At 37.9% G+C, this 23,981-nt stretch overlaps 2 protein-coding genes across 2 annotated transcripts; one reads left to right on the top strand and one right to left on the bottom strand.

The window, feature by feature from the left end:
• Window positions 1-8,629: 8,629 nt before the first annotated feature.
• LOC145492186 (QRFP-like peptide receptor) lies at window positions 8,630-9,838 on the top strand. The gene has a single exon (XM_081471527.1). The coding sequence runs from the start codon at window positions 8,870-8,872 to the stop codon at window positions 9,836-9,838; it is 969 nt and encodes a 322-aa protein (XP_081327653.1). The 5' UTR covers window positions 8,630-8,869.
• Window positions 9,839-22,123: 12,285 nt separating this feature from the next.
• Window positions 22,124-23,320, bottom strand: LOC145493066 (QRFP-like peptide receptor). Its single transcript, XM_081472470.1, has one exon. The coding sequence runs from the start codon at window positions 23,087-23,089 to the stop codon at window positions 22,124-22,126; it is 966 nt and encodes a 321-aa protein (XP_081328596.1). The 5' UTR covers window positions 23,090-23,320.
• Window positions 23,321-23,981: the final 661 nt, after the last annotated feature.

Raw genomic sequence — 23,981 nt, 5'->3', positions numbered from 1 at the left:
TAGAAAAACGAGTAGAAGTTAGGGAGAACGAGAAATGCTGTGGAAACACTCGCCTGCGGCTCGTGTTTCCACAGCATTTTCGAACTTTCACGAGCAGCAGCAGCAGCTGTCAAAATCTTAACAGGAACAGTAAAATACACACTGTTTTCCGCTGACCATTTATGTGATAGCAGTTTTGTTGGGAACTTTATGAATTGAAATCGTAAAATCTCCAATGTTGAGTTATACTAAAGACCTACTCTACACATATGCTATATTCTTTCATCATATATTACAGTCAAATGCGGTGAGGTTTCTGTTGGCTTAGTTTTCTCAGAAAGGGAGCATATTCATAAAAATGACCCCTTAATTAACTTAGACTGTGACTGACTGTGTGGGATTCATGAAGAGGAAGCTTGTGTCAATCATTTGCTCGATGTTATCACGTGGGATGCTCAAATGTTTTCAATTAACAGACACCTGCTTTGCATACAATATGAAGCTCGAATTGTGATATTGCTGAGTGAAGAAGGAAAAACTACTCTGAAGAAAAACCCCAGTGAAAAGGCAAAAAATCTATCAAGTTATCTCGAGAACTTGATGTGTTACGTATATGCATTCTTGCTCGAGAAGAACTCACCATATCTTGTCAAGCATACATACGAGACAGTGTAAAAGCCTAACGGCGTATAAACTTGTTATTCTAGTCCTCGCCAGATATTAGGGATAAATCACTACGTTTTCTGTTTGGGTGGGGAGTTGGGAAGTCAAAAGAATATAGGATTTGCCTTTCCTGGGTGTGAGAAAATAAAGAAATTTCTAGAATTTTCATGATATGAGGTTCGGTCACCACCCCGCCATTAGTAATTCAACAAACTAGCAACACTGATGTGTATTCAGCAGTGTACTTTCTCGTTTTATCATCTTTTGGTGGTCTTAAGCTGCAAGTTCTATTAGCGAAAAACATAACATGGCAGATACTTAAATTGCCATAGTCCGTTGTCACTTATCTTAACAGGAGTGGAAAATCATATATTTAGATGCGAATTAAGGCCGGCCAATGAAAGTGCAAATCAGACAGTGGGAGGCCCGTCCCCACCCAAAGTGTTGACAAATACCCTCAATACCCTCTAGTACCAAGTTTTCCACGTCACTCTTGAAGTTGTGATATACCCAAGGCCCCAGCTGACTGGCAATCCTTTTTAACGACAGCTAAACAGCCTCGTGACAGAACCGCTCAATGGAAATAGTGTGATAGAAGCAATGAATCTGAATCTAACTGTATAGTCGTAAAGCTAGGGCCCTAAGCCCATCTCAATGCGCTATATGATAGCTTATTATTAATTAAAAACAATTATACACGATTATTATTGATATCTGGTTTTAATTATGAATGGATTCAGGTGTCTAACAGTTTCATTTCACAGCTCCACTTCTGACGACAGTCTGGAGGCGTCAAAACGTAAACATCCTTTCTTCCACCTCCTGGTTTAATTTACTTAATGGCAAATAAATGTGGCTGAGTGTAAATGTAGGCGCATAAGCTTTTTGACAAACAAAACATTGCCGTTTTTAATAACTAATTTGTGATTAAATCAGCAATAGCTAGAGGATAATTCCACATTCAATACAAAATAAAATGACAAGCGTCTAATAAACGGCCGGCGTTAACTAAACAAATGATGAAAAAGTTCATCAGGAGGAGAACTTAATTGGTAATAAAACGGCTCGTGAAGTTCTAGTTGAATGGACTCAGTATGTTAACAATGAAAAAAAAAAAACATAAGTTTAATATCTTTGAACCTGAAAAGCAGCTGTCGAAATCTTAAGAGGAACAGTAAAATAAACATTGTTTTACGCTGACCATTTATGTGATAGCAGTTAGGTTTTGGGAACTTAGTTTTATGAATTGAAATAGTACAATCTGCAATGTTGAGTTATATTAAAGAACTACTCTACACATATGTTATATTCTATAATCATATATTACAGCCAAATGCGGAGAGCTTTCTGTGGGCTTAGTTTTCTCAGAAACCGAAGATATTCATAAAAATGACCCCTTAATTAACTCAGAGTTTGTTGACTGTGTGGGATCCAAGAACTGGAAGCTTCTATCAATCGTTTGCACGATGTTATCACGTGGGATGCTCAAATGTTCTCACTTTACAGACACCTGCTTTGCATACAACATGAAGCTCGAAATGCGATACTGTTGGGTGAAGAAGGAAAAACTACTCTGAAGAAAAACCCCAGTGGAAAGGCAAAAAATCTATCACGTCACCTCGAGAACTTGAGGTGTTACGTATATGCATTTTTGCTGGAGAAGAGCTCATCATATCTTGTCAGGCATACATACGAGACTGTGTAAAAGCCCAACAGGGTATAAACTTGTTGTTCTAGTCCTCGCCCGAGATCAGAGAAATAAATTACTAGGTTTTCTGTTTGGGGAATTGAGAAGTCATAAAAATATATACGATTTACCTTTCCTGGGTATGAGAAAGTAAAGCAATTTCTCGAATTTTCATGATATGAGGTTCGGTCACCACCCCGCCATTAGTAATTCAACAAACTAGCAACATTGATGTGTAGTCAGCAGCGTACTTTCTCGTTTTATCATCTTTTATTTTGTTTTTTAAATCAAAGCCTGTCCCAATTGTGTAACGATGATGTTTTTAAGGTGCCAGGTCGATTAGCGAAAAACATAACATGGTAGATACTTAAATTGCCATACTCCGTTCTCACTTATCTTAAAAGCAGTGGAAAATCATATATTTAGATGCGAATTAAGGCCGGCCAATAAAAGTGCAAATCAGACAGTGGGAGGCCCGTCCCCACCCAAAGTGTTGACAAATACCCTCAAAACCCTCTAGTACCAAGTTTTGCACGTCACTCTTGAAGTTGTAATATACCCAAGGCCCCAGCTGACTGGCAATCCTTTTAACGACAGCTAAACAGCCTCGTGACAGACCCGCTCAATGGAAATAGTATGATACCAGCAGTGAATCTGAATCCAACTGTATAGTCGTAAAGCTAGAGCCCTAAGCCCATCTCAATGCGCTATATGATAGCTCAGTATGAATTAAAAACAATCATAGATGATTATTATTAATATCTGGTTTTAATTATGAGTGGATACAGGTGTCTAATAGTTTTGTTTGACAGTTCCAATTTTGACGACAGTCTGGAGGCGTCAAAACGTAAACATCCCATTTTCCACCTCCTGGTTTAATTAACTAATGGCAAATAAATGTGGCTGAGTGTAAATAGACGCGCATAAGCCTTTTGACAAACAAAACATTGCCGTTCCTACTAATTAATTTGTGATTAAACCAGCGAAAGTGAGAGGGTAATTCCACATTCAATACAAAATAAAACGACAAGCGTTTAAGGAAGTTCGCGCTAATTGTTTCTGCGCATTCGTACTGCGCACGAAATTCACACGCCACGTCATGCATCGAGCGCGCGCGCTAAGTAGCAAAGTGAACAACAATAAGACAAATCGCCACTGCTAAAACTTTGCGTGGATTTAACGATCTTGGATGTTTGGTGACGCCTGTTTCTCTTTTGATGGGCCACTTTCTCTACCGATTTTCTACGTTTTCTGAAAAAATGAAGAAAATCTATCGTGTAGAAGTTTGAATTTTTTTGCAAAACGCACCATCGAATTCCGTTTATTTGACCTCTTCGTTTAGCTGTGCGTCAGTTTCAAACGCCTCTTGAAGGGTTAAGGTTTGTGAAAATGATGGCAATATTTGGAAATATTAACGCCACAGATCCACTCATGCAAAATATTGTTAGGATAGTTTGCCTCGGTTGACTTATCTAAAATATTTCAACCTAAAAACCCTAGAGACCATGCTGAATTACGCGCAGCGATTTATCACAATCAGACTAGTTTTCCACACGCTTGATCTCTGAAACGAAGTCGGTGAACCCCAATTTTTATTTCATTTCTGAAACAAGTATATCATTATCTGTCCGCAGTAGAAGTTTAAAAAATATCTATCTAGTAGTAAATTTTCGCGCGAACATCCTTAAACGGCCGGCGTTGACTAAACAAATGATCAAAAAGTTCAACAAGAGGAGAACTTAATTGGTAATAAAACGGTTCGTGAAGTTCTAGTTGAATGGACTCAGTATGTTAAGTTTAAAACGAAAATAGAAATTCATAAGTTTAATATCTTTGAACCTGAAAAGCAGCTGTCGAAATCCTAACAGGAACAGTAAAATAAAATGAGATTTTACTGTCACGCCAGTAAAATATAGTTAATGGAGCGTGACGTACGTTCTGAATGAGCCGTTCATGGCGGCATCACTTTCTATAGAGCTATTGAGCAGTTATATTCCAAAGGTCAACAAACTGTAAGCGTTATTGTAGCTAAACCTAAAACATTGTAGCTTTGTTATCTTCTGAACGTTATAACGTACCATAGCATTGGTGCAAAGCATTAAAGCACTATTCATGTTTAAGATGTTACACGTGTTAGGGTAAGCTGTTCGGTAGTACAGCCTTTTCTACTGGCTTACAAGCAGACGAACGTCTCCGTATAAAAGCTCGGAAAACTGTTCGGAGTCCATTCTGAGTTCGTCTAAGCAACGTAGCTATTACTTATTGTAAATCTATCGTTTAATTTTCCCTCCCTCCCTCCCTTTGGAGACGAGGTTGGTCATGTCTTCCTGCATAATAAACAAGGGGTCACTCCTGTGTGGTGCGGTTAAGTCTGCGCAGCGACTTCCCCCAAGCTTGTTGTTTTTTCATCGCCTTTGAACATCGCTTGCTAACCGATACTCTTGTCCGATCCAGCACGTGCTGTCTGTCATTCAGCTCGTAGTGCTGGGGAGATAAGTGAGGTTGTTTTGTCACGCTATCGCCGGAAGTCGCATGGGCTAACCAAACGCAAGGCAGTGTTCCCCCATTAACGCCATCACGAGTTGTTTGTATTTGAGTAATAGCTCTGGTTCAATCGCAAGTCGCCACGGTTAACTTACTTTCGCTAGGAACAACGACATTAACATTGTTTTACGCTGACCATTTATGTGATACCAGTTAGGTTTTGGGAACCTAGCTTTATGAATTGAAATAGTATAATCTGCAATGTTGAGTTATATTAAAGAACTACTCAACACATATGTTATATTCTTTCATCATATATTACAGCTAAATGCGATGAGGTTTCTGTTGGCTTAGTTTTCTCAGAAACGGAGGATATTAATAAAAATGACCCCTTAATTAACTCAGAGTTTGCTGACTGTGTGGGATCCATGAACAGGAAGCTTCTGTCAATTATTTGCACGATGTTATCACGTGGGATGCTCAAATGTTCTCACTTCACAGACATCTGGTTTGCATACAACATGAAACTTGAGCTGTGATATTGTTTAGTGAAGAAGGAAAAACTACTCTGAAGAAAAACCCCACTGGAAAGGCAAAAAATCTATCACGTTATCTCGAGAACTTGAGGTGTTACGTATATGCATTCTTGCTCGAGAAGATCTCATCATATCTTGACAGGCATACATACGAGACTGTGTAAAAACCCAACAGGGTATAAACTTGTTGTTCTAGTCCTCGCCCGAGATTAGAGAAATAAATCACTAGGCTTTCTGTTTGGGGAGTTGGGAATTCATAAGAATTTAGGATTTACTTTTCCTGGGTATCAAAAAGTAAGGAAATTTCTCGAATTTTCATGATATGAGGTTTGGTCCTCTCCCCGCAATTAGTAATTCAACAAACTATCAACATTGTTGTGTTATATTCAGCAGTGTACGTCCTCGTTTTATCATCTTTAATCTTGTTTTTTAAATCAACGCCTATCCCGATTGTGTAAAGATGATGGTTTTAAGCTGCAACCTCGATTAGCGAAAAACATAACATGGTAGATACTTAAATTGCCATAGTAGTCCTTACTTATCTTAAAAGCAGTGTAAAATCATATTTTTGGATGCGAATTAAGGCCAGCCAATAAGAGTGCGAATGAGACAGCGGGCGGCCGCCCACACCCAAATTGTTAAGAAATACCCTCAGTAGCTTCTAGTACAAAGTTTTCCACGTCACTCTTGAAGTTGTAATATACCCAAGGCCCCAGCCGACTGGCAATCCTTTTAACGACAGTTAAACAACCTCGTGACAGACCCACTCAATGGAAATAGTATGATAGCAGCAGTGAATCTGAATCTAACTGTATAGTCGTAAGGCAGGGTTCAAAGCCCATCGCCGTGCGCTATATAATAGCTTGGTATTAATTGTAAACAATTATACATCATTATTATTGATTCCTGGTTTTTAAGGGTGGATAGAGGTGTCTAACAGTTTTGTTTGACAGTTCCAATTTTGACGACAGTCTGGAGGCGTCAAAACGTAAACATCCCTTCTTCCACCTCCCGGTTTAATTAACTAATGGCAAATAAATGTGGCTGAGTGTAAATGGAGGCGCATAAGCCTTTTGACAAACAAAACACTGCCGTTTTTAATAATTGGCATATGCCTTTTGACAAACAAAACATTGCCGTTTTAATAATTAATTTGTGATTAAACCAGCGAAAGCGAGAGGGTAATTCCACATTCAATACAAAATAAAATGACAAGCGTTTAAACGACCGGCGTTAACTATGCAAATGATGAAAAAGTTCATCAAGAGGAGAACTTAATTGGTAATAAAACGCTTCGTGAAGTTCTAGTTGAATGAACTATGTTCTGGTTAAAATGAAACGAATTCATAAGTTTAATATCCTTGAACCTGAAAAGCAACTGTCGAAAGTTTAACAGGAACAGTAAAATAAACATTGTTTTACGCTGACCATTCATGTGATAGCGGTTGTATTAGGAACTTAATGAATTGAAATAATATAATCTGCAATGTTGAGTTATATTAAAGAGCTACTCTTCACATATGCTATATTCTTTCATCATATAACAGCCAAATGCAGTGAGGTTTCTGTTGGCTTAGTTTTCTCAGAAAGGGAGAATATTTATAAAAATGACCCCTTAATTAACTCAGAGTTTGTTGACCGTGTGGAATCCACTAACAGGAAGCTTCTGTTAATTATTTGCACGATGTTATCACATGTTGTTAAGTGAAGAAGAAAAACTTTGTCTGAAGAAAAAGCCCAGTGGAAAGGCAAAAACCCTATCATGTTATTTCGAGAACCTGAAGTGTTACGTATGCATTCTTGATCGAGAAGAACAGTTCATACACCATCATTTCTTGTTAGCATACATGCGCGACTGCGTAAAAGCCCAACAGAGTATAATCTTACAGCAAATAAAAGATTTTTTTTTTTTAATCATTAACTATTATCTATTTTATGCAAGGTTTCAAAATGATTTTACTTACTCTACAACAAGATCCCGCATATAAATAATATTTACACCGGCTCAGTGTCAGGAAATTTCATTTTCAGAGAATAATACTGACAAACGTCTCGTATGCGACCACCCACAATATCAAACTTAGGTGGTCGCTTGCAGAAGGTGGTCGCTTACTACAGCTTAGACAAACTGAGTCAAAATTTTGCCTTATTAGCATACGGTAACTGCAGGGGCTTACGTTATGTTTTAAGGTTTTAATCATAAGAAAAGTCAATATCGAGAAAAAATCCGATGCTTCCTATTGAGATATACCCGTCTCTTGTACTACCCAGAAATACTATAGTGTTACAGCACCGTATTATCCAATTTCCGCTCTATTATGTGTCAAGAGGTTGCTTAGTTAAAAACAGAAGAAAAATTAAATTTCCAGCCTTTAGGGCTAAAAGTGGTTGCGGTCGCTTACGAGAGGTGGTCGCAACAGGAGGTTCGACTGTATGACCAAGAACTCTAAGCCCTAGGATAAACACGGTCGTTTCTCATAGATGGCGTAGCGAAAGGCGAAAAAAAGAGCATAATATACGGAAAAACAAAGCCGCGGGAAATTTGAGTAGTAGTAGTATAAAATCAATCATTAGTCGTGGCCCATAAAATGTTCAAAATCATGTAGCGGAAACGAAAACTAATAAGGTGTTCGATCCAAAATGAACAAATTTACTCCCTTTTACACGTAGCAGTATTTTTGTCACTTGTTTAAAAACAAGACAAGAAATTTTTTGACGTCTTATCATTGATCGTGAAACTCTCAACATCTGTTCAACCGTCTCTTTGTTAAAACACTGACTAGGATACTCGAGAAGACCTCATCACTCTGCAGAGCAAATTCATGACACGTTTGTGCGGCAACTGTTAGGTGCCATACGATTAGCTATAGGTGGTTGACGCTGTCATTATATTGGACATTAAAAAGTATTAATTTGTATTTGTAGTCTTTGGTAAAGCTTCAAGATGATTAATTAACCTCGATATTAGAATGTTTAACATCTTGTCTCCAAATGTTCCATCTTGATGAAAAGTTTGATAGGCGGCAAGTTAATAGAGCATAACAAAAGGAATAATATGTTTAGGATTGGCAACCGAGTTTTGAGTCAGAACGGAAAAATAAATGCAAATATAAATACATGTACTTTATCTTATTACAGTTTGGGACACTAGGGATACCAAACAATCTATTCCCTTTTAATTTAGGTTGATCTTACTGAGATACACCTGAAAACAAAGTTGAGGCACAAGCTGCTACCCACTACCTCACGTAATTGTGTTGACCTTCTCCGACAAAATGAAAAAACCCTAACTATTGTCACAACTGATCACGCGGCGGAAAGCGGAAAATAGATCTGCCTATCATTCGACACATCATGGAAACGCTAAATCGTAAATTATTTCAGCGTTAATGATGACATCATGCCAAATAATAGTCCCGCCTTTCCTAGAACATAAGTAGAAATACGTTACAAACTTAACAAACCAAAAAGAAAACTCATTCGTGAGCTCAAGAGAGGAATTAAGAAACTGAACGACGGAATGTCGGAAGGCGTAAATACGACCCTGAATGTAACACAGCCATCCAGTTGCTCCCATCGTGATACTTCAGCAGAAAAAATCGGAAAAACCTCTGTCTTCTGCCTAATTTTTCTTGTTTCGTTGGCTGGAAACACCGCCATTGGAATAATTGTCTACAAGACGAAAACTATGAGAAAACCTATCCACTTTTTAATCGTAAACATGGCCATGTCCGATCTGCTTCTTCCAATTTTTTTGATACCTTTGCAAATACTAATGCTCTATACAGACTCCTGGCTGATCGGTGGTCCTCTTGGCCAGGCCTTATGTAAGCTGGTAGCCTTCTTACCAGATGTCTCCTGCCTTGTGTCTATTCAGAGCCTAGTTCTAATAGCAGTGGATCGATTTGGAGCTGTGGTGTTTCCCCTCCGTTACCCACTCATCAGTTCAAAGCTGTGCCGGTTCTTTATTCTCGGCACTTGGATCGCCGCGATGGCTGTACTCTCCCCATATCTCTTCGCCATGAAAACCGTTGAATATCGAGGAGGGTTGAAGTGTCGGAGGCTTTGGAACGAAGTATTTGGGGAGTCTTCGTCTTTTAAAAATTACTTTGTGGCAATTTTGGTCGTATATATTTTTATCCCGTTTGTATTGATAGCCACACTTTACATTATCATCTTTTTAAAGCTCAAGTCGCAGAAGATTCCAGGCGAACAATCGGCCAACGCTGAAGAGAAACGCCGGCAAAGGGAACGAAATGTGTTAAAGATGGCAATTGCCATTGTGTCAGGGTTTGCAATTTGCTGGTTGCCCCTTATTATCAGATATTTTCTCGTCTTCTTTACATCAGATATCATTATGTCTTGTGGATTCCAATATTTTTCCTCCGTTGCTTTTTTAATGGTCAACACAAATTGTGCCATAAATCCTTGTATCTGTTTCATTTTTAGTACGAATTATCGCGAAGGGCTAAAAACTCTACTTAGATAACTGACTTTTGAACAGTGCATCAGGTGATGTTACGTCTGTATAATCAGTCTGTCGAGAGGTTCAGTGTACTTAAAACTTGTAAAGAACGGTGATTTAAAACTGAATTGTATTCGATTCAATGTACAATATAATGATTTTAAGAAACTTTGGAGAGAGGGTTCTTAACCTTAAGTTGGACACTAAGTTTACAATCATTTTTTAATTATTCTGCAGACCTCTTTTTTAATTATCTCAGCTATTTTAATGGGAAGTTTTTCATCAGAACGCCTGTTCTGTCGCACTTTGTAATACCTAACGCACTTTGTAAATAACAAGTTTTCGCACTTTGTAATATAAGCTTTCAAATTTCTTTTGAATACGATGTTTGGTGGAAAATATATTTCGCTCTTCCTTGATATTTTCCGGGGATTTGGCATCCACTCAGGAGAATGACAGACACGGCCAGTTCATAGAAAAAGAAAGAGAGATCCATGAACAAGATCAATGTCGTATGCAAATTTCCGATTTCCTTGGTGGGAAACGAGACCGTTAGGATGGTTTTCATGAACCACGGTACCAACTCCTCAATTGGGCTCCCGAATGAAATTTTAGAAACAATCATCTCCGAGGCATTATCATCTTCAGGTTTTTGGTGGTCTAACCATGTATGCGGATGTATAATAACCTATGTAAAGTTAATGTTCGCTTTCATGATATCAATCGATGCTGCCGAATATTTACTGAACTAGGCTTTGTCAGCGTCAAAAGCTTAATAAAACATTAGGTCCGCAATGCGTATTTGCGGGCTTATGGCTAGCGTTATTCCATTGGGTTGAAGTATTGTAGTCTTACGAGTTGGCAAGTACAAGAAAGAATAAAGGTACAATAATAAATGACTTTGGTGGTGTAGATTTTCAGATCGGTGGTTGTGAATTTGTTTGTCTGAAAAACGTTTCCGTTCTTTTTTTCATCATTTTTTCATAAATTCATTCCTCTGGTTTTTCTTTTCATGAATTCAACCAGTTAGTAGAAAGGCCATCTAAAATGATTACGCTATAATTATTTCTGTTTCATGCTCTAGTTCTTTGTTGTTTATTCAAGGTCGAAATGTCCTTTTATTTTGGCATTACTATGGTTTTTCCTTTCATGAATTCAATGCACTAGTACGTAATAAGATCAAGTAAACTTCGTGATACTATTACGCTCTGATGGTTGCTGTTCCATGTTTTAACTTATGTTAAGCATATGCAATTTTTGAATCGAAATACGATACTATTTCATAATTATTCTATTTAACTTTACTTTGCAGTACCTTCTTAGAAGACCCGAATGTTGGTCAAGGAATAGGAGAATTCTTTCGGGATCGTACAACTTTGCACAGCTGTTTTCAATACCTGCAAGATGTGCCCTTTACTCTATTATAGAGCATTTCCCTGCAAGTTGCTTTCCAGTTTGTTCGATTCTAATACTTGCCCAAACTCCTTAGATACCGTTTTTTACAAGAAGCACTGCGCGAAAAGCCAAATATCCGGGCCCGAAATTCGCTCGAATACGGATCGGCGTATGCCGCGTATGCCGCAATGTTCTGACGTATTCGATTATGGCTGACTCGAAATACACCTAGAATATTCTATAAGAATCCGGGCTGTTTTTCCGTATTCAAATTTAATACTCGTGAATGACTCGAAGTGTTCGATAAATCATACGGGCCACGTTTTGGTAGATTAATGTTGCATTAGATGTTCTTCGAAGATATAGTGATCATTTATGACTCGATCATTTTCAAATACTCCCAGTTGTTCGACAGTTTGCGACTGGAAGACGAGATGCACGACGCCACTTCTGACATGAACGTCTTCGAATACTAATGGATAAGTCAAGCATGCTCTAATTTTTGAGAATCGCACGCTATGAATACGAAAGTTATGTCACATTTTTCACAGCCAAAGATGTCTTGCGTCGTCAAGAACGGGTTTTATGTAGGTAATATGCGCTACTGCGTAGTTCAGTCAGACAACAAGCTTGTGTTCCGAAGCGTGCGACTGGAACACGAGACTCATGCGAAGTAGGAAACGTGTTCATGCTTGAATACGGAGGCATACGTGAGGTTTTAAGGTATTCTAAACGACACAATTCAAGTGATCTGAGGTGTTCGACTGGGACACGAGACTCATGCAAAAACGTGTTCATGATGAAGCATTTGAGAAGCAAAGTCTAAAAAACCACTTCTATAACATTTTGCATGCAACTTTCTAACTAGATGCTGCTATGTTATGAAAAAGCACAAGGAACCATCTGAGAAGTAGTCTAAAAAGCACTTACATTTTGTATGCAAACTTTAGAACTAGATGCTGCTATGTTACGAAAGAGAATTAAGGATGAATTAATGAATTGCCACTTTGCATATTTAACATCAGTATTATTTCGTTTCAACAATTGGAACCCTCTTAACATTACCATATACCTTTAGACGTGTCTCACACAAAAGGGATGTAGTGCATCCGATTTAATTTAATCTGTAGACACTGCTGTATGTACACCCCATATCAAATTAAAACTTATAGCGCTGGCTATCAAACTATACCAAGGACTTTCAAATAAAATGAATTGCCAAATTTTTCTAGACATTTTAGTGCTGACGTCCAAATCATTATTATTATTATTATTATTATTATTATTATTATAATTATTATTACATTTTGAAAGCTACATGTACAAGTCAAAGCGAACTTTGTTTCTTGTTAATTTAATTTGTTTCTCAGTTTCTGGACACAAAACGCTAAAAAAATTGCCTGCGTATTGCCATATTCAAGCGCAGTAAAAAGTTACAGAACATTTCCAAAACAGAATTAAAGAATGGTGGAGTGATCGTTCAAAAATCTCTCTCAGAGAAAAAATATTTCAAAATAAAAATTAGCAGATGTGGATGATAAACTAGCTACTGTCCAAAATTTGAGGCAGACTCACTTTGACTTAGCTTTCAAAAAGTGATTTGCATGCTCGCACAGAGAAACCCTGAAAAATGTGACAATTAATTTTATTTCAAAATTCTTGGTAGATTGATAGCCAGCTTTATTGACTTTAATTAGACATGCTAAATGGCGTGGGTGCAAGACACTCTGAAAGATATAGGTTAACCTCAAGAATATGAACTGAAAATTCAAACCAAGAGCTGAGATCAACACTAAATGATGACAGCATTGATGACCAAAAGGTTTTATCACATTTGGAAAGCTACACTGTAAGCACCTGGGTTTCTAATGCATGCAAAAACATACTTAAGATGTCTTTGAGAGAAGAGAGAGTTGTGTTGCACATTAATCAAGTTTACAGTGCAAACAAAGTATGAAAGGATGTGAGGGCCAGAGTTTGTGGGCTTAAAAACATTATAAACGATTCAAGCAACAATGTTCAAGGTTACAGATTATGTTTCATTTTGCACTGACAAAGGTAGGCAAGCTCTAGAAGCTTTTCATTTTTTGCTAGATATGGTGCAAACTTTTTATGCATTAATTAATCCAATCAAAATTCAAGTATCAAATTCAATATTGTTCTGAATTTTCAGCTCTTAACCTGAAATGAGTGGCTAATAGCCACTCTGAACAAACAGAATGAACTGATTAGATAACTTCATGTAGACATGCAAACAAATTCCTCCTTAGGCTAATAACGTTTGGAAGGAATATGGTTAGTATAGTGGAACCTCGATTCAACGAACCTCTATATAACGAGGTTCTCAGTATAACGAACGATTTTCATGGCCCAGTAACAGTAGATTATACGGAAAAGAACCTCAATACAACAAAACCCTGTTATACTGAACATACTTTGCCAATTCCTTGGCACCTCATTATATCATAATATTAGTGAGTCGGCAGTGCATTTTGGGTCAAGGTAATTTGGTTGTGGTGCTTCTTGAGTTAACATTTGAGTGCTGCATTATGAAAAGGCTGTATTGCAATTATGCAGAAAGTATGTCACATGGTTTCAACATTCATAATTTTAAGGCAATCAGTTTGAGAATTCCAAGAATATTTTGCACAATTTTACCTTAGCGGGAGACAGACCCACTGTAATTGGCTAGGCTGTAGTGGTCTCCCTGCCTAGTAATAAAAATTTTATGTCTATAAGTATTTTAATTAGTTAGGCAAAATTGAATAAATAAATAAAAGATATTGCAAACATGAACAATTTGATTTCAGCTAGCTGGTAAATGGGAACAGAGAGAAAAGTATTTCTACAAATATTATAAGAATCATTCCAAACAGTTTTCAGCATTCCTCCCAGAAAGAGCTACTTGAAAAAGCTTGGCTGAAAATGATACTCTGCCATGAAATCCCCAGTTACATCTTGTACCAAAAAAGTTCAATTTTGTTTTAAAATTTGAAGCCAAAGTGAAGGGGATGTTTTTATTTACAGCTATATATGTTTTCTCCATGTAACTATGCCCCGGGGGAGGGAGAAGACACCTAAACAAGTTTTACACAAGGAGGCTCTGCCCCAAGGCCATTATGCTTTCTCTTTTGTACAATGTTTTTCCAGAAAAGGTTATCCTTTAATAAACATGTAGCTTTAAACTTGAAACCCCTTTCACGTATATACAGTATTATTATATCTATTCATGGATAAATTAGCAATGTATGTTTAAAATCCCTGCCTTTTGGTCATACCTCCTGCCCGATAAAAAGTGCACCTTGAGTCAACTTTGGGGAGTCCCCTCAGCTTAGTGCTGATACAAAACAAAAAGGGTATTGCAGATTGTAACGTAAACAATAAAAATAACGATAGTTTCTTTCTTGGAAACAGAGATCACATTATTTTATTCCTATCTTGGCAATTGTTTGTGTTCATTTCATTAGAAAAGCAGAAATATTCAAAACGATTGTTGACAGGTACAATTAATGTCTATTTCAAGTTTTGATTCCAGTTGCGAGTTTACGTATCTCGTTTTTAGACCAAAAATAAGACTATACATACACCACCAGCCACTATGGCTGTTTGACGTGGTTTGTGTTTGACATTTTTGGACAGTAAATCTCTTTCGCAAAAAGTAGATTTACACAGTGTCTTGGATGCTAATTTGTCTATCTATCAATCAAATTTTAGAGCATATTTACTCGAGCGTCGATGCTGAGTTGTATATCATTCATGAAGAAATGCTCATTCTCGTCGAACGGCGTAGAATACAGAAGAAATGTAGTGTGAAGAAGAACAAAATTAAAAGATTAAGCAATTTGGAATTTTTGCTTGAAGTAAGCTTATTTTAAATACAAAATAATTAAATCACGGGTTTCGAATTTAACAGACCAGCACCGCCAGAATTTCAGTGTGTACAATAAAAAAAAATACAATACAGAAACAGGCTACCCTAAGCTTACCTTGGACTCTAGAAGGAGAGAAAGCGAGTGGAAAACCAACAAATTCTCTTACCAAGAAAAACGCTATGAGTCACGTCTGGTAAACACGATCTCACTTCCTGACTTTGCCTGGTAACAATTCTGATCTTTGACCTCGCCGGCCGCGCTGTTGTGACCAATACATGATCACAGTCATAAATACCTCTCTCAGCTTTCACCTACGTGTGAGCAAAAGCTCTAGGCAAAATACTACACATTTACAAAAGCGAAACACATGAACAAATATGGCCACGCTCGACTTTGAAGATTGGAGAAACTCGTACCCAGGCTCTCAATGTTATCGGCCAAAAGTTTACATCTAAGTGAGCGATGCATTTGCATATTCTGCCCCTTACTAATAGTCGTTTCTACGCTTCGCGTATCCAGGACTAAACAGGACAACAATTTTTATTTGTTTATTTATTGACAGTATATCCCCAATGAGCCAAAAAGTGTTATGTACGTTTGACACTTATGGCCACGCTCGACTTATATAGATAGATAGGTAGATAGATAGGTAGGCAGGCAGGCAGGCAGGCAGGCAGGCAGGCAGGCGGGCGGGCGGGCGGGCGGGTAGGTGGGTGGGCAGGTAGGTGGGTGGGTAGGTAGGTGGGTGGGTAGGTAGGTGGGTGGGTAGGTAGGTGGGTGGGTGGGTAGGTGGGTGGGTGGGTAGGTAGGTGGGTGGGTGGGTAGGTGGGTGGGTAGGTAGGTAGGTAGGTAGGTAGGTAGGTAGGTAGGTAGGTAGGTAAGTATATATATGTTATTTGCCGGCTGGGAGGTTCGTATGGTGAAAAACTGTGACCCAGGTCTTGAAAATGCTACCTGAGGCCGCAGGCCGAGGGCAGCATTTTCAAGCCCGTGTTTTTTTGTTTTTTTTTTTCCTGCAGTAAATTGGTTTTACAGATTACAAACGGGTTTGTTTACGCAACTGTTGTCATTGAATCGGCTTGCAGGCCGTTTACTAACGATTTGTAAAAAATCTCGGCAACGAGTGAGTAACTCAGATAGTAGACAAAGAAAGATGTATTAAAGAATAGATTTTTTTCGAACTACTTTATGTTAGTTGCATTTATTTCACCAGTTAAGTTCTCCAAAACTGCTTTTGCGGTGTGAAATTTCGTGCGAAGTTTGAAGTTTTACGACAAAAACAATTTCTGTCAGTCGTTGCTTTCAAAATCACTTGAAATCAGACCTTTTCTACCGAAAACTGAATAGCAGAAAGCGAGGAAATTCGTTAAGTGTATTCCACAGAAATTCTCCAAAATACAGCAACGATCAGAGAGGTAGACTTGACTGAAATTGACTCAAATTTTACGGCGAGAGAATTACAGGATTACGCGCCATTACAGCGCCAAGCTACAAACAACCAAGCAAACTCTCACAACTTCAAAACACTCAATCGAATTTACTTACAGTGACTTTCCTTGGCATTTTAAAGTCAACAGAGAAAAACTTGCGTTGACTAATCGTCGATGGATTCGTAAAAAAAGGCAAAAGATTGACGATTACCGCGAACTTTTAGGAGCGAAATTTAGGCAGCGAAGAAAAAATCCGGCCCGTGAGCCGTATCGTAAAAAGCTGGACCGGTCAAACGCGTATGATTAGCCAATCAAATTCGAGGATTTAGGATTCCGGCCCGCTCAGATGTATGAGAAAAAAATAAATAAAGTTATTTATTCATTTTATTTAAACGTTGTTTCCAAAGAAAGGTTCGAAACCGTTCTGCGATTAAATACAAAGCAGTTTTGTTATGTTTTATTATTGTTATAATATTTATATAAAGCGTTTAAAAAATGGAAAATTCGAAACGATAATCCCCGAGAAAGAAAACAATTGTGATAAGGTGTGTACAATGTGCCAGATACTGATCACAGGTGTTGTAAACTCGCTGTGGGCGCCTCTGGGTTAATCCTAACCTTACTTTTGGCAACTATACAACAAAGTCTTGTGTGAATTTGTTCAATTTGTTCAGAATCCTTCTTCAGCGATTGGAGTATTCAGTCACACAGCCAGAGAAATTCATTACCCAATTTCGACAATCTGGTCGTTTACAATTCTGGTCAGTGGCGTTCTCACCAAAAGAAATGTAAAGTTTCTAGCTTCGGCTGTACCCATAACCAACACGCGCAGCTGGATCTGGGTGGAAACGGGAGAAGAAAATGTGTTTAGCTTAAGATAGATAATTTTCACTAGTTTGTCTCACGATGGAGTCACTTTAAGATGTAGATCGCGAAGTTTCGACTGCTATACTGCTAGTCTTCATAAGGCGATGAGTAAATTGTTGTGTGTCGCTATTTGTAGCACCTTGGTTCGCTGCTATTGGTGCATTTCGATTTTCATTATTATTCCGACTTTGTCACGCTGTTCCCTCATAGGTCCGCATTCTAACTGACCGGCTGTTGTCCTTTCTGAAGGGTAAATGGGTAAATTCCCCGTCTCGTTGGCATGTTCTGAAATTGCGGAGGTTTGTGTACGAGCAAGCCGTATGTCTCTGTCATGTTCTTTTATCCTCTCTCGCTTAGCTCTCCCTGTTTCTCCGATGTACACTTTGCCGCATTCGCATGGAGTCTTATAAACAGCACCTTCTTGTTTTGTTGGTTCAAGGGTGTCTTTAGGTCGCACTAAGTAGGACCTAAAAGTTGTGACAGTGGGTACGCCTTGTTGTTGTAGGCAGCAGCGAAGAACCTCTGTTACACCTTTGATATATAGTGGTAATCGTGAGCTTCTGTACAAATGAGTAAGGATATTCATTAGAAACAAGTACTGATGACAAGTGTTTCTTTTCTTACGCGATAGCTGAAGGCTTCGTTCGTTATCACCTTCCTATTGATCCCTTTTCCAAAAAATAGGTCCCAGCTACCTACATGTGCGGCTTACGAGTTTTAAAAAATGTGTTTAGCTTGTTTCCTCAAAATGAAGAAGAAATAATTAACATAGCTCTTAATGTCAAATAAAGAACCACTCTATCACTTTCCTATTGATCCCTTTTTCAAAAAATAGGTCCGTGCTGCGTACATGTGCGGCTTACGAGTGAAACTGTAATTTTATCTCTCTAGTACATGCGATAATAGTAATTGAACCGCTGTTGTATTAAAAATGCATTCGATAATTTAACAAACATTTGAAATGTATTGCCTTAGCTTGTAACTCTAAACATTAATCGGAATTTATAAACGTATCGCAATCCAAATTAAAAAACAAGAGTGATTTTTCATCGCCATTGCACCCTACCTGTGGAATTCAGCAAAAGCAGGAATACTTGCAAAAGATTATCTGATTCATTGCATTATACAGAAGCATTTATTGCTCCAAAAAATATCATTAAAATGATGGTAATCGGTTGGTTGGGCTAGTTAATGGGATGACAATCTTTTTGGTGACTGGAGAGTAAGTATCATCCTTCAGGAATCAATCAATCGATCACTCGATCGATTGATCAATCGATCACTCAATCAGTAAGTCAGTCATTCACTCAGTCAGTCAGTCAAACAATCAATCATTCAATGAATAATGTTTTTCTACCTTCATTTCCACCATAAGTTACAAGTTTACTATATTAAAGCAGAATCACAATAGCTGTAAATTGAGTGGATTCCCAAGAAAGCCTAGCTCTTGTTTTGAAGCCCGCAAAAGATACTGATGATATTTATGACAAATAATATGTACAAGAGCTTTTCTGCGTTAAAGAACCCTACCCATGCAAATATGCATTTCACAACCTTAGGCAGGTAAATGAGATGGCTGATGTTTCTCACTCAAGAAAGAGTCGCGCGCCCGGATGTAAATTGGCGAGATTTTGCTGTAGCTCGCTGTGTTCGTAAATACTTTATGAAACAAGATAGAAAGTTACTTCTCAGATATAGAAGATCTTAACAAAATCGTTGTAATAAGACTAACCATAGTAAATCGCCGGCTCGATTCAATGCTGTTAATTTACATGATAGCCTTATTGCAATTTGTATTAAAATAAGCTGTCGCGCTTTGTAATAACAAGTTGTCGCACTTTATAATAAGCTTTCAAATTTCTTTTGAATACAATGTTTATTGGAAAACGTACCTCCAATGCACAAATACGTTTTTATTTTGCATACTAAACTCAGAGAACGAAAAAGAAACACGTGATCCGCGCTTCTTGGAATTTTTTTTTTGGAGATCACACTGCAGCTTGTTTAATAATCAGAATACAATTTTTCTTTAACACGATGTTTGGTGACAGAAAGACCTTATCTTAACGAGTAATGACAATTACAAATCGGCTTTTCAGCCGCCCCCTTGGCTAGGTACTAATCTAGTTTATCTATCAAATGACCATATTGCATACTTAATTTGTAAAATAAAATAAATATATGTTTATTTATTATGGGGTCTTAAGATCTTAAAAAAAAGATTTAAATTTTGAATTCACCGGCATCTCCTGCGGATGAATGGGCGTGGTGTATATTCCAGAGGGGCGAGGTGTCTTAATGATGTCTTACTTTAAATTTACTTCTTTTCAGTTAAAAAAAAAAGGTATCTAAGGGGCTCGGGTAGACAAACTTGGTCGAACAAACTGGAAAGCAACTTGCAGGGACATGCTCTATAAAAGAGTAAAGGGCACATCTTGAAGGTATTGAAAACAGCTGCGCAAAGTGGTACGATCCGGAAATAATTCTCCTATTGCTTGACCAACATTTGCGTCTTCTAAGAAGGTACTGCAAAGTATAATTGAATAGAATAATTGTGAAATAGTATCGTATTTGAATTCGAAAATTGCATATGCTTAAAACGTAAGCTAGAACATGGAAAAGCAACCATCATTTAAGAAATAGAAAACATGTACCGTGTTTCTATCGAGTTATAGAAATACGAGTGGAAGTTTAGGAGAACGAGAAATGCTGTGGGAACACGAGCCACAGGTGAGTGTTTCCACAGCTTTTCCGAATTCTCCCAAACTTTCACGAGTGTTTCTACAACTCGATAGAAACACGGAGAACATGTTTTTTATTTCTTTTAGACAATACCGCCACGAAAAAAAGGGAAACTGAACTTGTTTACTTTGATCATCAAAATGTAAATTTTCTTTACTCGCGCCATCATCACGTCAACAGCTCGTACTAGTTCTTTGTTTCTATCGAGTTTTAATAGAAACACAATTTTTAAGCAATCAGCGCTTCCTTAGGGCTGTTTTCTATAGCGTAATAATATCACGTAGTTTACGCGATTTTAATACGTACTGGTGCATTGAATTCATGAAAGGAAAAACAAGAGTAGTATCAAAATAAAAGGACATTTCAACCTTGAACTAGAACATGACACAGAAACAATTATGGCGTAATTATTTTAGATGGCCTCTCTACTAACGCATTGAATTCATGAAAAGAAAAACCGAAGGGATGCATGAGAAGACCATGAGTGGTTCTATTGATTGTAATGTTTTTTTTTTGTTTTTTTTTGTATCATAAAGGCAAAGCTAATAAAATAAAATGATATAACATAAATAAAATATTTTAGAGGACTGTACAGTGAATAAGTTAAGGGTGATAAATCATCCCAATCCATGAGATTGTAGTTCCAGCCAAGCATTTGCCCAATTTGGACTGGTAACTAGTCACCGTACCTCCAGCACGACACCACTCGATCGAGCATCCGGACTTTTTGTGGGCTTATGTATTATAAATGCATAAAGCCCGCTAAGTCAGGGCAAATCTTGTGGATATGTATGTATAAGGGATGAAAAGTGACAGACCTCTGGGAGCATACTTTGAACTATAGGTAGACTGGTTACTAGTAATTTCGAGTCATCCTTCGCCAGGTCGTTCATTCGCTGAGAAAAATTATCAAGGAAAATAATATATCTTTGGATTTCCAAATTACAGGCATTTCTTGTGAAATAAAAATTATCAAAGTGTATGGGTGTCTCTCAAACGTTTGTTTACTTTCACAAAAAATAAGGCAACATCTTGAGTTCTCTCCTTCGGCGGCTTTTATGAAAAAAGTGTGAAAAAAGCAGGGAAACGTTTTTCAGACAAACAAATTTTCTACCACCAATCCTTAAACGTATATCCCCAAACTCATTTAATATTGTACCTTTATTCTTCTAGTAATTACCAACTCGTTAGATTACAATACTTCAACCCAATGGTATAACACTGGCCATAAGCTCACAAATACGTATTGCGGACCCAATTTTAATAAGTTTCTGACGCTGACGATGCCTAGTTCAGTAAATATTCGGCAGCATCGATTGATATCGTGAAAGCGGAAATTGACTTTACATAGGTTATTAAACATCCGCATACATGGTTACACCACCAAAAAAACCTGAAGATAACGCCTCGGAAATGATTGTCTTTAAAATTTCATTTGGGAGCCCATTTGCGCGGGTGGTACCGTCGTTCATGGAAACGATCCTAACGGATGGAAAAAGCAAATCGGGAATTTGCATACGGCATTGATCTTGTTCAAACATCTTTCGTTCCTTTTCTATGCACTGGCCGTGTGTGTCATTCTCCTGAGTGGATGCCAAATCTCGGAAAATATCAATGAAGAGCGAAATATGTTTTCCACCAAACATCTTATTCAAAAGAAATTTGGAAGCTTATTACAACATACAAAAACTTGATATTTACAAGGTGCGACAGGTATTACGAAGTGCGTCAGAACAGGTGTTCTGATGAAAAACTTCCGTGCATGAATATAACTTAGATAATTAAGAAAAGAAGTCTGCAGAATAACTACAAAATGATTGTAAACTTAGTGTCCAAATAAAGGTTTTAAACCGATCTCCAAAGTTTCATAAAACCATTATATTGTACATTGAATCGAATACAATTCAGTTTTAAATTAACGTTTCTTACAAGTTTTCAGTACAATGAACCTCTCGTCAAACTATGCAGAAGTAACATCAGCTACTGCACTGTTCAAAAGTCAACTATCTAAGTAGAGTTTTTAGTCTTTCGCGATAATTCCTATTGAAAATAAAACAGATACAAGGATTCATGGCACAATTTGTGTTGACCATTAAAAAAGCAACGGAGGAAAAATATTGGAATCCACAAGATCTAATCATATCCGATGCAAAGAAATCGAGAAAATACCTGATAATAACGGGCAACCAGCAAATTCCAAACCCTACCACTATAGCAATGGCCATCTTTAACACATTTCGTTTCCTTTGCTGGCGTTGCTCAGCTTCAGCGTGGGCCGATTGCTCGCCAGGAATTTTCTGCGACTTGAGCTTGCAATAGATGATGATGTATAGTATGGCTATCATCACCAACGGGAAACAGAGGAATACGACCAAAATTGCCGCGAAGTAGTTTTTAAAAGACGAAGACTCTCCAAATACTTCGTTCCAATGCATCCGACACCTTAACCCTCCTCGATAGTCAAAGGTTTTCAAGACGAAGAGATATGGGGAGAGTACAACCATCGCGACGATCCAAGTGGCGAGAATGAAGAACGGGCACAGCTTTGAACTGATGAGTGGGTAACGGAGGGGAAATACCACAGCTCCAAATCGATCCACGGTTATTAGAACCAGGCACTGAATAGACACAAGAGCGGAGGTATCTGTTAAGAAGAATACCACCTTACATAAGGCCTGACCAAGAGAAGCACCGATTAGCCAGGAGTCTATATAGAGCATTTGTGTATGGTGAGGGATTGCAAAAATCGGATACAGTAGATCGGACATGGCCATGTTTACAATGAAAAAGTTGATGGGTTTTCTCATGGTTTTCGTCTTGTAGACAATTATTCCGATGACAGTGTTCCCAATCAACGAAACGAGAAAAAACAGGCAGTAAGCAAAGGTTTTTCCGATTTTTTCTGCTGTAGGATTGAAGCAGCTCGATGGCTGTGTTTCATTCATCGTTGTGTTCAAGTTTTCCGACATAGTCGTTCAGTTTCTTGTTACACTCTTGCAAATTTGTGCTTCTGGTATGCTTACTCGTCGGTCTATTTATGTTCCACCGAAGGCGGTATAATCATTGTTTTGACTGGAAGTCACCTTGCTCGATGTCATCTGGCTTGATGTTGTCTTTAGTGCGAAAGCAATTAACGATTTGACATTTTCACGGTGTGTTCGAGGATAGGCGAGATGCACCGTTTTTTTTTTGTTTTTTTTTTTTTTTGTGTGAAAATAATTAGAGTTCAGTTCTTATTTTGTGAGACGCTTTCCCTTCGTTGACGTTATCCCATCTATCCCTATCTATCTTTTTACCGCTGTTCCCTACACCATCCATGAGAAACGACCGTTCTTAGTCTAGAGTTTAGATTTCTTGATCATATTTTGCTATGAAAATAAAATTCCTGAAACTATAACGAGACTGTGCAAATATCATTTATATGCAGGGTCATTTTGTAGAATAATTAAAATCATTTTTGAACCTTGCATAAAGTAGGTAATTGTTAACGATTTAAAAAAAAATGTTTTATTTGCAGTAAGTTTATACTAGCTGTGTAAGGTTTTTACACAGTCTCGTATGTATGCCTGACAAGATATGACGAGATCTTCTCGAGCAAGAATGCACACGTAACGCTTTAGGTTCTCGAAATAACGTGATAGGTTTTTTGCCTTTCCACTGGGCTTTTTCTTCAGAGTAGTTTTTTCTTCTTCACTCAACAATATCACAATTCGAGCTTCACGTTGTATGCAAAGCAGGTGTCTGTGAGGTGAGAACATTTGAGCATCCCACGTGATAACATCGTGCAAATGATTGACAGAAGCTTCCTGTTCATGGATCCCACACAGTCAACAAACTCTGAGTTAATTAAGGGGTCATTTT

The sequence above is a fragment of the Orbicella franksi genome, chromosome 7, assembly GCF_964199315.1.
Source record: "Orbicella franksi chromosome 7, jaOrbFran1.1, whole genome shotgun sequence".
Lineage (NCBI taxonomy): Eukaryota > Metazoa > Cnidaria > Anthozoa > Scleractinia > Merulinidae > Orbicella > Orbicella franksi.
Note: the sequence above shows the minus strand (reverse complement) of the source record. Positions and strands in the feature narration are given on the sequence as shown.